Source organism: Phyllostomus hastatus, unplaced genomic scaffold (assembly GCF_019186645.2).
Source record: "Phyllostomus hastatus isolate PE091 unplaced genomic scaffold, TTU_PhHast_1.1 phas_contig_432, whole genome shotgun sequence".
NCBI classification, from domain to species: domain Eukaryota; kingdom Metazoa; phylum Chordata; class Mammalia; order Chiroptera; family Phyllostomidae; genus Phyllostomus; species Phyllostomus hastatus.
In genome coordinates this window covers 2,901,404-2,919,949 of record NW_025333880.1, presented here as the reverse complement: position 1 = coordinate 2,919,949, position 18,546 = coordinate 2,901,404, and the positions used below count along the sequence as shown (strand labels likewise).

At 33.2% G+C, this 18,546-nt stretch overlaps 1 protein-coding gene across 6 annotated transcripts in view; it reads left to right on the top strand.

Moving 5' to 3' along the window:
- Positions 1 to 18,546, top strand: part of PPP1R12A (protein phosphatase 1 regulatory subunit 12A) — a 141,976-nt gene that overhangs the window by 33,608 nt on the left and 89,822 nt on the right. For all 6 annotated transcript variants that reach the window (XM_045844976.1, XM_045844974.1, XM_045844972.1 and 3 more), the window contains exon 2: positions 14,250 to 14,380. In XM_045844976.1, coding sequence (XP_045700932.1) covers positions 14,250 to 14,380 — 131 coding nt within the window. The remainder of the gene's footprint in view (positions 1 to 14,249; positions 14,381 to 18,546) is intronic.

Genomic DNA, 18,546 nt, shown 5'->3' with positions numbered 1-18,546 from the left:
CTTAATTTTCCCTAATCACCTTCTATCTCTTCTTACACTTACATGTTCCTTCAGCAATACCAGTGCCCTCTATCTGATACACTGCTACTCTCCCCACCCTTTGAAGAAAATTATTTTAGTGTTCACCTTTTTTTATTCTTAAAGACAAAGATTAGGTTTCTCCCAGATGCTCTGAATCCTTCCTACGCTATCCTTTGACCTCGTACAAAATATAGCACTTAACATATTAAATAAAGATCATCTTATTTCCCATTTAGCTCTCAGTTAAAATCATAGATATCATCAGGATCTGTATCAATCATGATTCATCTTTATATGCCCTTTGTATTATACCTAATAAGTAATAGATGTTAAATAATTGTTGAAAAGATCTGAACAATGTAACAGTGCTGATGAGAGGCATTAAAGTTCAGAAATAGTTTTTGTTCTTCTGAAGATGTTTTCTGAAGAGGAAGTTTATTATTGTCATAAAATGGAGCTTTGAGGTTTGTCTCCATGTCATTTATTCTGTTCTCTTACTAATATGAAACAGCTGTAACAAAAGATTTCCATCTGTATTAGATATGACTGTTCCCTTGAGCTTTACACATTACTAAATTCTATAAAATGAACTTATGCTTTCCCTTTTACTGTTGTTTAATTTTTGAAAATTAAATCACAAAGTAAGTTATTAATACTTTTTTTATTCTAAAGACATCAGCGTACAAAGCTGTAAGTAAAAAATAAATATAAAAGTGAACTGTTATCTCAGTATTTTTCTTATTTTCCTAGGGTCAGGACTATTTTTTCCAATAGCCCTGAAATAATCAGTGTTAGTTACATCACATGGTTCTTCTTAATCACTTCCATGCAAAGAAAACATTGCCAATATTTGTTTGCTTTTTTTCAGCAGTTGTCAGTTTTGATGTTACTTGGGTATAGGTCAGCCCTCTACATTTTACAGGGCATAATTTCTGTAATAATATTTCCTCATATTGGAAACCTTATAACCTAAATTAATAACTGGAAATTAAGCAATACTCATAGGACTGAAACATACATTGCAGACTTTAAGCCCAAGTGCTTTCATTTACTTGGGAGAAATCCTCACATAGTTTTTATGTACTTTTATTTTAGGCTCAATTTTTTTTTTAGTGTTTCTCAAAATTAAGAGCTACAAATTGTTAACTATCACTAAAGAAGAAGATGTCAGATAGTTGAAAGAGGTGATCAATAAAAGCAAGAGATAGGGCCAAAAACCTATTAAAAGCAAATATTCCCAAAAAGCATTTTAGGTATTATTTTAGCTGTTTAAGCTATTGGTGACAAGGACATCAGAGTTTAATAGTTTATACCATAATGAGTTAATGGAGAAAAATGAAATTACCTTTTGTACTTGTTTAAAATGGTAAAGGAATGTGTAGCAGACTTGAGGAAGATTTCCATCAAAGGTTGTTTGTGGATTGTTTTTTTGTTGTTGTTTAAGGAAATTTCAGTGATTAATATGTGCTTTTCTTTTATATTTTAACTTTGTGGATTTGATCATATTTTGCAGGAACACTGAGATTATCTGTGAGAATATATTTAAGTGAAGCTAGAATTAAAAAAACTCATGGTAGTTTTGTACTTGTGTTTTATGTATTTTAAGATTATTAGATTTGACTGCTTGCTGTTTAGGCGTTTCCATCCATGGGAATCCCAAGGCCTTATATGGTCAAGACTTAGCTTTTAGACTTTCAGTGAAATGCAAGGCACTGCTCCAAAAAAGAGAGAACAGGGTAGCTGGCTTTCACTTTGTCTTCAGTGTTCTCTTGGCTGCTTTTATTACCACAGTAGCTAAATTACTAAGAACTTCATGAGCATTGGGAGTCATTCTGTCTTGTGGAAGGAATTCCTTTTGTGGCAGTAGTTTTATGCTAGATTGCTTTTGCTGTTGGTTATGTAATTTGGTTTTTTAAAAAGGAAACTTAGAAACAGTTCTGGTTTATTTTATGCAGGAAAGGAGGGGACCTTATCTGCATGTGGTTCAATGGAATTATAGGTTTCATTAATGGCAGGTGTTAAAGAAAGTGAAAGTGAAATTATTTGCTTGCAGTCTTCCTACCTTGGAACTCCTGCTGCCTTGTTAGGCGGCACAGGTGAAAAAGGTGAACATTTAAGAATAGCAGTGATAATAGCCAGCCAGCAAAGGGCTGCTAAAACAAAAGTGTATTTCCACACTGGTGTGATCTTTTCAGCCCTGGTCATCTTTTTGCTGTGAGGAATGTGTTTTTTTTCCTAATTTTTTTTTTAAATTCTTGCCCAAGGACATGCTTACTGATTTTAGAAGGGAAAGGAAGGGGAGAAAAAGGGAAAGAAACATCAATGTGAGGGAGAAACATTAATTGGTTACCTCTTATAGTGCCCAACAGGGGACCAAACCTGCAACCTAGGTATGTGCTCTCGCTGGGAGCTGAACCCATGATCTTTCAGTTTACAGATGACACTCCAACGAACTGAACCACATTGGCCAGGGCAAGAATGTGGTGTTTTGAGTGATCATGAGTATCACTCATTTGTACATTTAACAAATAGTTAAATGATAGTTTAATATTTTGTAGATACTAAATTTCTTAGTATAAATATACATTTTTCATGTAGAAAAAGAGAAGGCGGTATATGTTTTATTCCCCCTAACATAATAGGATTGCATAATGCTCCGTAACTTATCCATCCTCCTGTAGTCAGTCAGATATGACATAGAAAAATCGATTTCCCTAATATTGTCATCTACACGTGACAAAGAATTAGGAGCCTATTTCTGAGTCCTACCAGTGAAGCTAAAATCATATTTGTAGGTTCCTCCATTCAACATTTGATTACTGTCATTTGTGTTCCTAGGTATTATTATGAATACATAATGGGGTCCTTGCCTTTGAGAGCTCATAGAATAGTGGAGGCAGAAGGAAAAGGAAATGAATGCAGAGACAGTGCATATTGGTAGAAATTGTAATACAATGTTTTAAGTGTATTAGGGTAAATATATTCATAATAGTACAGAAAATGAAAGAAGAGAATGACTTAGCTCTAGTAAGAAGGTTAAAAGAAGACTAAGTTGAGGAGCAATCTGTAGGGTCCATCAGTGCTTCTCCTGTTACTCAGAGGTACTCTTTTGTCTTCTTTCAGAGAAGTTATAAAGTCCCAAACTAACTTACTTAATTCTTATGATCAAAAAGAATTGAAATTTTATTATGAGGTTACTTCCTCTTTTTTTTTAACAAATCGATGTCTTTTTTTAATAGTTTTTTAAATATTTATTTTTATTTATTTATTTTTTTTTTAGAGAGGGAAGGGGAGAGGGAGAGGGAGGGAGGGAGAGAGAAACATCAATGTGTGGTTGCTGAGGGCCATGGCCTGCAACCCAGGTATATTGCCTGACTGGGAATGGTTCACAGCCCGTGCTCAGTCCACTGAGCTACGCCAGGCAGGGCGAGGTTACTTTTTCTTGGCAGTTGGATTTAGCCCTCTCCTCTTGCCAACCTGCTTTTTTGGGAAAGACCTAAGAATGTGCTTTGTGTATGGTTTTTAGCACTGGGTTTAGTTTTATCTGAAGACCCTTCATTTGTCATTCTGCTGTTTCAGCAGAATTTTGTATCCCCTCTCTTTCTGGCAGAAATGTGTGTCAAAGTCTTTTATTTTCTAATTCATTCATTCATTCGTTTGTTTTTGTTTTTTCAGCTTTCAAACTATATCTCCATTTTTTTCCTTTTTATTGAATTTATTGGGATGACATTGGTTAACAAAATTATACAGGCTTCAGGTGCACAGTTCCACAACACGTCATCTGTACACTGAATTGTGAGTTCACCACTCCAAGTCAAATTCTGTGTCTCCAGTTTTGGAGAGGACTGGGGGCTAAGGCTTCTATGGAATGAAGTTGTGTTGGAAGTTGGTTTCAACTACATAAAATCTTGCCTTCTTAATTATTTTTCTTGCTTGATTTAATGAAATCTCAAACGCTGTTATGAGACAGGACCAGAAGAAACCAGAAGCCTTGAGATACACAGTTTCCCTTCTCATCAAGGTGGTCCATTGATTTTTACCTGCTTGGTCAAGTTTATCAGTCTTTTTTTTTTTTTTTAACTGTTGACACTATTACAGATGTCCCCCATTTTCCAAAGTCTTTTAGATAGCTGGTAAACCATCCCAAAAGAAATTTCTTGGATCCATTACTTATTGTTGCATAAAATCTGCATACAGAGTTTTTCCCATAAAGGTGAAAAATAGCATAAAATTTTGAAATTATTAATTTATTATCAATTATCTATAGTTATTGGTGCTTAACATCTGCATACAGAGATTTCCCCCAAAGGTTAAAAATAGTATAAAATTTTGAAATTAATTCATTATCAATTACCTGTATCTGCGAGAGACTTATAATTTACAGTGCAGTGGTACACACATTTATTATGTTATAGATAGGTTGTATATATGGAACAGTGGTTACTAGGTTGTGTGCTTTAACTTGAACAAAAAATTGATTTTGACAATAAAAATAGATGTTAGTGGGAAAGGGGATTTGATGACAAGTTCTGCAAGTACAACTGTTCTATTCCAGCATTTCCTAAATTTAATTGTTTTTAAAAAACCTTTGTGTTGAAGACCATTCATTAACTTTTCTAGATTGGTAGTTTCATGGAAACAGGTGGAAATATTGCAGTAAATATTTGTGATAAATTATTTGTAAATATAAAAGCACTGACATCTTGTTAAAACAGTTTGAGGAAAGTGATTAAATGAATGTGTTATGCAATATGAAATTACACATTTCCCTTTCCCATGATGCAAAGGATTGTGTAATTGCTATTCATATGCCCTCACTTCTAAAAGTAAATAGTGAAGGAATAATAATTTTTTTTTACATACTAGTTAAGTGGTTATTTTTTTGTACCTTTTTGCTCATCAAGCATGAGTACTGGCATGTTATCAAGTAGTTGTTCTGAAGTTATAATTCCAGGTTGTTTTGGAATTTCAAGAAATGGAGGATGGTTCAGTGTTAGAGCTTTAAATTTGTGAAAATGAAGAGAGAGGTTTAAATTCAGGTAACTCTTTAGATAAAAAGGAGGAACTGATGACATTTAAGGGGAGTTGAAATACTGGAGAAAAGACATAAAATAGAGAAGGGAACACGATGTTTGGATACATGCAGGCTAAAGCAGTGAAACCTGGTATAAATAAATGCCTTCTACATTCAAAATTTAAAAATGTAGCCATTGTTTATTGCAGTGTAACAAATTATCCCTAAACTTAAAATGCTCAACATTTATTATCTCACTTTTTTGTGTGGTTCAGGGATTTGGATGTGGTTTAGCTAGGTGTTTTTGGTTTACGTGAAATTGTCTCACATGAGATTGTGCTCAAGCTATTGGCTTAGACTGTGGTCACATCTGAAGGTTTAACTAAGGGGGCTCCAAAGCTCACTCGTGTGGTTATTATTGACAGACCTTGCTTCCTCGCCACATGACTCTCAACATGACTGCCTCTGGATGTGGCAGTTGAGTTCACACCCAGGTTGTGAGTGATCCAAGAGAGGGCAAGAGGAAGTACAAGCCAAAATGAAAGCTATAATCTTTTTATAATCTGTTCTCAAAATCTAATCTAACCCCATCACTTCTATTCTTCATCTAATCTGTTAGAAGCAGGTTATTTGGTAAACTCTTGTGTAAACTCCCACACTCAAGGGGACGAGTTTACACAAGAATGTGACTACCAGGAGGCAGGGATCATTGCCTTATTAGAGGCCACCACAAGCAACAAACTAAAATAAAATAATTTTTATGGCATTTTACATACCTCATTTCACATTAGTAAATACTTAACAGTTGGTTCCTATTTACTCTGTGCCCTTCTTACTAGAAACTGTTTATTTCTCCCTTTCTTACTGTTCAGCAAAACACTTGAAAATGAATTATATCTTAGCTTGTTTGTTTTTCCCCTCTGCTTTCCATCTAGATGTTTGATGTTACCTCTTATTTTGTGACTTGAGGAGTTAACTTAGCTTCCTTAATTTCTCCATCAGTTGTCCCTGAAATGCAGAATAGCTTAGTAGTCTAAAATAGAAAATAATATTTGGTTAAAATAACCAAATGAGATTATTTTTTCAACTTCCTTCCCCAGGACCCAGCATTATATACTTTTAACTTAATCCTGATATTTTTTTTTGCTGAAGCATACCTGAATATAGCAGAACAACTACCAGGTTCTCAGCCTCCATTAGACATAGCTTTGTTCTTTTCTTTCCGAAGTGGATGCAGGAGTATAGTTATATTCCCTGTTTTTATTCCTCCTATTCATATCATGGCATGACAAAAAAAAACACTGTCTTCCTCTTCCTAAACCCCTCTCCTTTTTCCTTAGTTTCAAGTTATATACACATGTCTAAGTTTCCTTAAAAATTTAACAATTCATGAAGTTTCATGAAATAATTTACGTATTCTAGAATGAGGAGAAATAGAGATTAGAGAGGTTATGTCATTTTTGTAGTTTTCTCTACATACAGGTTTATTTCTGATTAGACTATGAGTTTATTGCAGATAGGGCTTGACTCTTTTTAAACTTTGAGCTAAGCACTGTGCTGTATGATCAAACAGTAATAATAATAGTTGTCTCATGGATGCTGACTATCCAAAACTAGCCATCATTCATTTAGGGAGTATCATTTCAAAATCTCTTTATGCAAATCCTTAAACATTTATTTAAAAGGACACATATTACATAACTTTTAATTTGAATGTGTTAAGTTTAATTTGCGGGGGGTGCAGACAAAAGAATAGAGTAATGGTTAAATTTTAGTTTGTTGTTGTTGGTTTTGGGGTTTGTTTGTTTTTAACAACTAGAGAGTATTTCCCTAAATTTTTTTTTTTTTTTTTTTAGAGGGAAGGGAGGGAGAAAAAGAGAGAGAAACATCAATGTGCAGTTGCTGGGGGCCATGGCCTGCAACCCAGGCATATACCCTGACTGGAAATCGAATCTGCGACACTTTGGTTTGCAACCTGAGCTCAACCACTGAGCTACACCAGCCAGGGCTCCCTAAATATTTTTTTAAAGATTTATAAGCTACAAATACATTGCAATAGGTTTTTTTGAAGCACACTCCAGTTTTACATTCTACGAAAGATTAGGAAGTCAGCACATATATTTTTGCTCCTTTTTTCCCCTCATCTCGTTTTGTTAGCCATATTAATATTTCTACCTTACTAGAATTTATAATGTTTACATTCTTCTTGAATCACTTATTATGAGTCTTTGACCATCCTGTCTTGATTTCTGAATTTATTTTGTTCTTTTTATTGCCTAGATTTAATTCTTAGAGTGTATCATCTTACTTTTGATCTTGTGTTCTCTTCAGTATGTTGTTAAGTAGAACCAAAATGTGACTTATTTCCTTTGGTTTGTCAAGTTGTAATTTCTTCCGCATTGTTTTCTCTATCTGTATTTTTGCATACTTATTACTTTTGTTTGTTGTTGTTTTGTTTTGTCTCCTCCCCTTTCTCAAATAGTCATGGTCCCTTAGGTTTGATAATATGCTTTTCCTTATCACGTTTTACATATGACGCTTATTCCTTATCTTTTTTGTTTTAATAACCATGGTTATCAATGGGTCTTAGTCCAGTGTGTTTTTTGTAAATTAGATAGGGAACCTTTTTAAAAGTGGAAATTTCTGGGGGCCACCCTCAGAGATTCTGTTTTCTGCTCTATTTCTCCCAAATCTAGCTAGGTTCAGTACTCTACTTACGTACATATTATTTATCCTACGTCATTTTGTTATTGTTTGTTTAGTATATGTCTTGCCTGCTGTATTTCTGCACTCATATAAGCTCTGTGAGTGCAGAAATCTTTACCAGTATATTCCTAGCAACTGGCATAGTGCCTGGCTTTAGTGGGCACTTAATAAATACTTGTTGAATTTATTAATAAACTGGGATCTTTATTGGCCACATATTTTGCTGAACACTGAAGAAGTTCATCAAGAAACAGTTAGCCCTGGCTGGTGTGACTCAATGGATTGAGCACCAGCCTGCAAACCAAAGGGTTGCCGAATCGATTCCCAGTGAGGGCACATGCCTGGGTTTCGGGCCAGGTCCCCAGTAGGGGACACTTTAGAGGCAGCCACACATTGCTGTTTCTCTTCCTCTCTTTCTCCTTCCCTTTCCCTTTCTGTAAAAATAAATAAATAAAATATTTTAAAAGACCATTAGATAGCTAACAAGTATATGAATCTTTTGATTTATTTTGGAAAACCATAAAAATTTTATGTCTTCACTATAGATAAGCTTTTGGAAAAATAACTCAGTAATTTTGACTTCTATTAATATATATTGTGGTATATTCTTCCAGACTCTTGATTAATATCAATGGGAAGAATTATATAACCTTATATAACCCTACTCTTGTTATATTATATAACCATACTCTTGTAACCTGTTTTTTTAATTTAATAGAATAAATTAGTAAGCAAATGCTTGTATTTCATCCCCTGAAACTAAATTATTTTCTTATTAGTATATATGGCCTCTAAAGATCAAGGTTTAACTTAGTCCTATATTTATATGTTTATCTATGGAGGAAATAGCAATGCTCTGTAGTAAGAGTAGATAAAGGGCAAACTTTAATCTTCGAATGTGGTTTTCAGTTTTTGGCATTCTCATTCAAGTACTCAGTACTTAGTGGGTGATGAATGCTTAAGCAATACTTAGATTACTTTTACCCTAGAAACTTTCATTCTCATTTTTTAAATCTCAAATGTTTTTTCAGATTTTCTTATATCGTTTGTTTGCCATATTTAGTTCATTCAATCCACAAATATATAGTGTCTTACACATATATATGTGTATATATATATTTAGTTCATTCAATCCACAAATATATAGTGTCATACACACACACGTGTGTGTGTGTATAAATATATATATTTAGGATACTATATATGCATAAGCCTGAACTTTTCTTAATCTAAATGAAGAATTCTGCATGGTTTAACCAGTGTGTATAATCTGTTTTGAATTTATTGTTCCATAATTTTATCATTTGAATATATGATTTATTATAAGGACAGGTTTTTATTTTTACATCAGATTTCCTATTTGTTTATATGATAAGAGTGGAAAGGCAAAAAATTAATTAAACTTAAATGCAATGCTGAACTTATTAGCTGTTTTTATAACTAAATATGATTGACATATGACCTCCTAAGATTGTACATGCTCTTTTATTGGCCAGTTTTAATGCAAGACCAGAGTGTTTGTTTTTTATTATTTAGTATGAGAATACTGTTTGGAGTTTTTCATTGTTTTTCTTTTATAAACCATACTTATAATTCTTCCTTTCATATGTCCAAATTCCATTTTCTTTAAAATAAAACAAAAACTGCTTGGATATCTTCATTTCAGTTCAGAATGTATATTATGGCATGGGCATTTTTCTAGTATTATCTACAAATTTCTGTTCCCACCAGTTGAACATAACTTAATTTTCCTTGCTAAGGAGTTGTAAAGAGTTGTTTTAAGGGAGTAGCAATTGATTTAGAGAAGTTTATATTCAAATTAATGTGTCTATTTATCAGTAATTAACTATGTTACTAATGATTAGACACTGACTGTAAGCATTTCAACTAATTCCCTAAAATCACATTTTTACTTAAGTTGCTATAATTACATTTATACAACTAAATCTTTTCTATTGCTTTACTCTCCTGTATTGTATATAATTTATATGAATGAGCTTATATAAAAGTGTTTGAAGGAGGTTTAGAATACCTAAGATTTTTTAAGATTAAAATGTAATTATCTTCTTAGAAATTATTGGTAGATGAGACTTTTACCAACAGTAGTGGTACTAAAAGGAATATATGACAACTCTCCACCATTTAATTTTGTTCTAAAATTTATAGATGTACAAGAATATAAAAAAGAGAAATTTAAATGGATGATGTAGCACAAGGCTTATGTACTGATATAAACATAGTAACACTATTTGACAGGTACTGCTTTTTAAGTGCTTTATGTATCAATTCATATATTTCTCATACTAAACTTTTTAGGTGGGTACTCTTACTCTTTTCCAGAGCAAACTGTGGCACATAGAATTCTAAGCATTTTACCTAGTAACATTCATCTAGTAAATTGCAGAACTGGATTAATCCTAGTCTGGCTATAGAGTGTGTACTTTTAACCAAATGGCTTTTATGAAAAGGAATATAACAGTATTAGAATATATTTCAAATGCTGCTAAGTTTGTAATTGTGATTTTTTTTTTTTACTCAGTTGAATTCCATAGTTGCTAACTACATTTGTTTTGATCTTTTCTAGGAATGAAATTTAGTGACTTTTTAAGATACATATGCCCCACCCAAAATCTGTCTTTAAGCCAACATTGAACAGCTTCTTTATTCAACTTTTTGTTATTATACTTCGTAACTTTTTCCTTAAAATGTGTCGGGAACAAAGTTCATCCTTGAGCTTAACTTCCTAAGAAAGATAATAGTCCCCCTTTAATATAAAAACACATGTTTTATATACTTTAGTTTAACTAGTTTACATCTCAAGTTGACTTTCTAAGTCAGCGACTCCTATGTAATCTTCAAAACCTTCCTCGAATATGTACTATTTAATGAGGTCTGTGTGGACCATCCTAGTTATAAGAATATCTCTTAATGTCCCCACTGATATTTTAGAAATTTCTATTCTCTGCTATTATGCCATTGTATGTAAAATTATTGTTACTTACGGACTAGTTTCCTATATTATTATGTGATCTTTAGCACTCCAAGCATTCCCAGGGCCTTGGCATATATAGTTTTTAGCATATATGTATAATATAAAAGTAGCTAAAGAAATTAGGGATATTTAGCCTTAAAAATACATGAGAATTATTAGCGGAAAAAATTTCATAATATTTAAAGATTCTCAGTTGAAAGAATCCCATTTGATATGTGGAGCTTCAGGAGTCAGGGGATAGAAATTAAAGGAAGACACTTTAGCATGTACAACTTAGAAAAAGATAAATGTCTTATACTGGAGGTAATACATAGTAGCCTTTTTTTTACTTTTTAAATTGTATAATTTACATAAAACACAAAGCTCTAAGTGTACAATCTCATACATTTTAAATATATATATGTCTAAGTAAAAAAATCAGACAGGTAGAAAACATTTCTAGTCTTCCACAAAGCTTTCTCATGCCCCTCCTATCATTTCCCCATAAATTTAACTATGATTCTGATCTTTACCACCAGGGATTAGCTTTGACTGGAAACCTACAGTATGTATCCTTTGTCTCTGCCCTTTTGCTCTCATCTCTATGTCTGTGAGGGTCATCCATGTTGTTGAAGGTAGGTAGCAGTAGTTTGTTATTTATGTTTAGTGTTCTTTTTTTTTCCTAGATGTGTAGGATTCTATTACATATGAATAGAATCTCCCCTGCCTCCTCCAAGTGCACACCCCATATTATTTATTTATCAATTACATAAACTTTAGTAGATGCTTTTGAATGCTTTTCTGGAGGGGTTAAATGAATTTTATACTTTCAGTAGCAATTTGGTTATTCATATTACAGAAAATGTAAAGAAGAAAATAAAAATTATTCAGTCTCACCACCAATGATAATGATTATTAACCTTTAGTATGTATTCTTCTAGTGGATTTGTGTATGTATTTTTTGTAAAATTGGACTCAATTAGGCAACTTGTTTTGTATCCTCTTTTAAAAACTTGAGAACATATATTGTGAACATTTTCTCATGTCCCTTTATAAAAAGTCATTTCTTGTTTGCTTGGCATTCTCCACTTTTAAAAAACCAATAATCATTTTTGTATTAGATACTTTTATTGAATAGATTTTTATATTTTTATATTGATGATAAAAATCAGAATACTGCTTTGGAGCCAGCCTATAGGAATTAAAAGAAGTTGAGAGAAAAGGAGAATAGAATTGAGTATCTTTTCTCAATAAAATCAATGATTAGCTTATAAATAGTTCTGTTATTTCAAGCCACTGTGAGTCATTAGGTATCTCAAATAACATAAACTACTTTCTAATACAATAAAATTTTGATTTCTTCTTTCATTATTAGATAGCTATGGTTCTCAAATCTCTCCTCCATTTTTAAGAGTTGTTCCTTGAAAAACACCGTTCTTTTCCCAAGCACCTTGTACTTAAAGGTTACTTATAACTTGTTTCAAGAGGAAGAATTGTGGATATGTAATGTTAAACTTGTTAGGGAATTTTAAGTTCTTCCCTCCACCTGAAAGATAAAGACACCAAAGCCCAAATATTACTTGTCCATAGCCACAAATTTTGTGGCAGAGTCAGAACTAAAGCCTAGAGACAGAAGTTCTGATTCCCAGTCAGTGCTTTTTGACTTTAGATATAAAATACTTTGCCCTTAGTGCTTTCCTTGACACCAACTAAGAAAATACTAATTGCTTCTGTGGTAAAGGAAAATTGGTTTGATTTATACAACAAACACATGCCTGCAATGTATGATAGCCTATTGCAGAGACTTCAGATAAATGAGAAATATATTGATGAACTAGGAACATCTGTGGCAAGCAGAGTGTGGAAAGAGCTTGCTTTTTGGAATCTGAACATATATGTTACCATCTCAGCTCTGTAATTTCCCTGTGTGGCTTATTCAAACTACTTAATCTCTTTGAATCTTCATGTTCTTGTTTATTCACTCATTTATTGAGCCTCTGCTATGCACCAAGAATTATGTATGGTGCTGTGGGTATGCAGTGAAATTCTTGATCTTATGAGGGTTTTCTGTGAGGTAATGCATATAAATCATTAAAATAGAAAAAGGACCTGTTATACTACTTGACACAACGTAAGCATTGATAAAAGTTCCCTTATTTACTATAGGCTGAGGTTCTCAAACTTTTTCATCTCAGGACCGTTTTATCCTCTTTAAAATTATTGAAAAGAGCTTTGTTTCTGTAGATGGTATGTATTAATTTTTACAATACTATATGTTAAAACCAAGATTCTTAAGTATTTATTAATTCATTTCAAAACAGTGTACTTTATCCATGTTACATAATTAACAACTTTTAAATAAAAATAAATAATTATTTTGCTCCTTTTGAGAGCTTGAATTTATCATTGGCAACAAATACTGTTAGTTGTTTTTCTTGAAATGATAGGCTTACTTTTTTCATTTTCAAAAAAATTTCTGCCTGGCCTGTGGCTCAGTTGGTTGGAGTGTTCTGTACACCAAAAGGTTGTGGGTCCAATCCCTGATCAGGACACATATGTGAGGCAACTAAATGATGTTTCTCTTTCTTTCTTCCTCTCCCACCCCCTTCCTTTTCCCTTCCTCTCTCCCTAAATTCAATAAGTATATCCACAGGTGAAGGTTTGAAAAAAAAAAAAAGAAAATTTCTGCCAAAAATCCAAGTTAGACTAAGTGTAGTTTATCGTTTAAGTAAAAATTATATTGCATGGAAAAAGTGGCAGGTTCAGGTTGCAATTTAGCTGCACAAGTGCTTTTAGTCAGGGTAATAATCACAGTCATAACTGTTTCATGCATAATTCTATCTTATTCCACAGAATATAAAAAAGATAAATATTTAAGGGTGAAATTTTAATAAAATTCATGATTTTTACTGCTTTCTAAAGGACATTCATAAATAAAAATAGCTTTTGAAAAAAGTTGAGTGCATAGTGAAGACAGTGACTGTTAGAGGGTTTTTTTTGTGGGTTTTGTGTGTGTGTGTGTGTGTGTGTGTGTGCCACAGCCTTAATTTGTGCGAAGGTGCAAGCAGTTTTACCATTTGTGCTTTTGTACCTCAAGTGCACGTGTCAGTCAGCACAGTAAAAAGGGGAAGTACCATCTTAATATTATTTTGAAAATAGTTTTGACCATGTCTGCTTCCTGAAAGGATCTCTCTCCCCCTCAGCAGACCACATTTTGGGAACCATTGCCATCAAGGATATTTTTGGTGCTTAATTTTAAAGTTTTGATTGTTTTCATTGATGAAATGTACTTGTTTTCCTCATGATATTGGCATAGTCTAATGACATACACTACTGTTATATGTGTATCTAAGCAAGGACTTCTGCAATTTTAATTCTTAATACGTTGGCCTGTTTGATGGCAGTACAATCAAAATAGCAGCAGACTAATTTACAGAAAATTTTTATATTATAAAAGCTGCAAAATAGGAATTTTATTCCATTGCTTTATTGTTGGGAGTGTTGAATCAAACCTTTTGTAATCTTTTGTGTTTTTAGGCTTGCATTGATGACAATGTTGATATGGTGAAGTTTCTGGTAGAAAATGGAGCAAATATTAATCAACCTGATAATGAAGGCTGGATACCACTACATGCAGCTGCTTCCTGTGGATATCTCGATATTGCAGAGTAAGCCAGTTCTTTGTTTACTTTTATCCAAATACCATTATAGAGACCTGAGATTTTACAGAAATTGTCATTAAAGGCAAATGAGTGAGCCCTCACTGGTGTGATTCAGTTGGTTGGAGCTTCCTCCTATAAACCAAAAGGTCATGGGTTGGATTCCTGGTCAGGGCACATGCCTAGGTTGCCAGTTTAATACCCAGTCAGGTGCATATGAGAAAGCAGAAATAAATATTATTTGTTAAAGTGATGATAGCCCCAAACTTTTACAAATGCATGATTATTTTTATCAGAATTGTCTCTTTCAGCAATTAATTTCACTAATGAGTGTGAGAAATTAATGAAACCTTCCGTAATTTTCTTGGGCCTAGAAAAATATAGCATGGTGGCTTAAGAGATAGGGTGAAAATATCCTCCAAATCAGAGCATCTGTAGGGTAAGGCCCTGTTAATAATAATGTAGAGACAACTGTTATAAACCAGGAATAACCTAGGAAAATTGGGTCACTCTGCTAAGTATTTGGAGTTAAATTTGTTGCAAATCTTGCTTCTGCATTCACAAGCTTTGTGCTCTTGGTCAAGCTACTTAGCCTCTATGATTAATATTATTTATGAAATAATACAATTATTTGGAAATAATCTAGCATCTTCCTAGCTCTTATTTCTCATATTGCTTTCTACATTTTTCATTATGTCAATACTGGGCTACTTTCAGTTCCCTAATATTCCCTTTTGGTTCACATCATTGTTTCTTTGCACATAGTGGTTCATTTGCCTCATTTCTTTCCTTGATCAGTTCTTACCAAACTCTTCAGATGTAGTTTTTTAAGGCTCACTTCTTCCAGAAGCCTTTCCAATATTCCTGACTGATTCATCATCATCTTTAACCTATCAGTTGTTGTGTTATGCACAGAATAGTGCTAGTTATCCCAGTTGAAATGAGAGCTGAAACAAACAACAAAACAGATAGTTCACTCTGAAAATTTGAGGCTAATTAGGATACAGTGAGTTCTAAATTTTTGATCTCCACTAGAGATTGTAGAACAAAGAATATGAGATTACAGTTTAGTTTCTAGACATTTTAACATTCATATCTGGTCTATAGCCTAGCAGAAGCCAAGCGTATAGAGGTGAATGATAGTTCTTCATATTTTGGCTCAATTATCTCATCTTTTTACCAAGATACTTACCCTTAATCTCTCCCTGCTTTGAAAATGATAGAAGTCTTAGAGAAAACTAAAAATTGAGATTTTTTAAATTTAATTTCATTATTGTTCTATCACAGTTTCCATTTTTACCCCATTGCTCTTCCCCACTCCCACAGTCAGTCCTCACCCTGTTGTCCATGTCCATGGGTCATTCATACATGTTCCTTGACTAGACCCTTATAATGCCCCTTACTCAGAGTGGATTAGAAGTATAAATGAGGCGACTTAGGGAGTATCATGTTAATGTTCAGCATATGCATTGTTTTACTAAATATTGATGGATTGGGTATTAAAATGTGTGCATTAACATTATTACCTTCCTTTGGTGTGCTGAATTGACAATGTTATGGACTGAATTGTGTCCCTACAAAATTTAGATGTTAAACATGAACCCCCCAGAACCTTATAAGGTAACTATAGAAATGGAGCTTTTAAAGACACAAGTAAGTTAAAATGAGACCTCTAGTGTGGGCCCTAATCCAATTTTACTAATATCCTTATAAGAAGAAGAAATTTAGACACCAAGAGAGTCACCAGGAATGTGCACACAGAGATAAAAGACCATCAGAGGATACTGTGTGAAGGCAGCCATCTGCAAGCCAAGGGAAGAAGTCTCAGAAAAAACCAAACTTGCTAATACTTTATTGGACTTCTGGTATCTAAAACTATGTTACAGTAATTGTTTAAGCATTTAATCTATGCTATTTTGTTTTGGTAGCACTGGCAAACTAATATAGGCAGTATAAAATTCTCACTGTCACATAAAGGTATTCTTCCCTAAAAATTACAATGTTGATGTCATTGGGTTATGGAATAGAAATAAAATTGAATAGTGTGACTTTCGAGCATAACTAGGAAAGGCAAATAACTGTGGAGCCAAGAAACCATTTATTCAATTTTATTGTTCCAATTTAAAAGTTAGTTATAGCTCTCTAACTATAAATGATAACTGGATTATTGATGTAAGTACTCTATGCAGGACATTGACAGTCAAGTCTTCTGACTGAAGAACAATGGCAGCATTTTAATTTTGTTTTTTATTAATTAGTTGGAATATTTTGTACAAGAAACTTTCTTACATCTGCTGTTTGGTTACCCCTGGGTACAAATTTTATAGGACCGACAGGATATATTATTATTTCCCTCCATATAATGATTTTTAAAATATTGAATTGGTTCACTAGTTACCTTCAAAAGGACTGATTGTTCTTTTGAGGTCTGAGTAACTTCAGGAGTTCCTGCGTTTAAACACACTTACTGTGTAAATCCATTGAAGTCATATTACCCTTATTGATTAGTATATTGTACCATCTTTGGTCATCAAAACTCTCTTCATATGGCTTCTGTGTTCTTGGGACATGACCAAATAAAGTGAATTTTAACACTTTCCTTGTCCTTAGTATTACAAGATGTTCCAGGCATCTTTTACATTTCCTGCCCTGATCTAGATTTCCACTTTTACCATGGAGCCCCTTCCTAATAACGGGTGCTACAAGTACTCGTTGTTACTGCTGATTTTTCCAATTCAAATTCAACAACAAGATGTTTTTCTTTAATTTCTCTCTCGTATCAGTATTTCCTTTTCCCCTCACTTCATTGCCAGGAACAATAAGATTAAAATAACAATTACTATTGGTTTCACTGCTTGTAACAGTAATAGCCCGCCACCAACAGCAACAATATGATTGCTGAAAACAGTTTGAAGTTTTGTTGGTTGGTTGGTTGAGTTTTGGGCAGGGGAGAAAGAAGGTGCATAAGTATTGCTCCACCTTTGTGGATAAATGGTAGGACATTATGCACATTTCTCTACTTTGCTCTTTTCACTTTACAGTTTATTATGGAGAATACTATGTAGCGGAAGATGGTGATATTTCTCATCATTCTTTTTAGGTTTAGTACTCCATTGTCTAGTTTATTCAGCCTATGCCTCTTCATTGACTAGTGAATGTTTTTTATTGGAATGACTGCAGTTTTAGCCTTGGAAGGTTTTGTTGTTATTTTTGTATTCTTGTAAATCATAGGAATTTTTATGTTTATGTGAAAAATATTTTGTATTTGAACAATAAAACTTAAACGACTTATTAATGTTTTGGTTATTGATGTGATTGTTATTCTGATATAATCTTTTTGTATTTTAATTTCATCACCACGTTTCTGTTTTAGGCCTTCACTACAAATGTTTAAGGAATGCTTTAATCTTGAGTTGCTTTAGTGCTAGCCATAAAATTTTCCAATAGTGGAGAAAATTAGCCCTGTATTAGGCTAATGTTATATAACTTCATAGTATATAGAATATGGAATATTGATTAATTAGTATACTTAATATAATTTTCTTATTGTTTGAAGTAGTTTTAAAGGCACTACTGTTGAGGATTTCATATCATTTTAAAGTGCTGGTAGGATTACATTCAGTGACCTTTTCATGGTCTTATTTACAGCTTGGGAAAAGTTTTATTAGCTTTGTCACTTGATCATTAAAGAACCAGCTATTTAAGGATTTGAAAACTTTTAAATATTTGTGGTAGCTTATTTATAGCTTGGCTTTTCTTCATTTTAACCTTTATTCCATAAACATCCAACAGTATCCTCAAGATTTTTCGTGACTTGTCCTTCAAAATATATCCAATATGTAACTGTTTTTCATCCCCTTTTTCATTTCTCCGTGATCCTGGACACTGTTGTTTTTCACTGGAATTATTGCAGTTGCAATAATTCTAATCATAACCATCCTCTTCTCCCCATCTTTTTTTCATCTAGCAGCTAGAATGATCTTTTTAAAATATTTTAAGTGGGATAACATGTTTTTACTCAGAGCTCTCATATAGATTCATAATGCCTTCAGGATGGAAGCAGAGTTTTACAGTGCAATATGTGGGCCTTTGTCACCTTTCTGACTTCATTCCTTCACTCTAGTCCAGGCTCTCTTCCTTTAGTCACTCTGGTCTGATCCCTTTGCTTAGCCTTT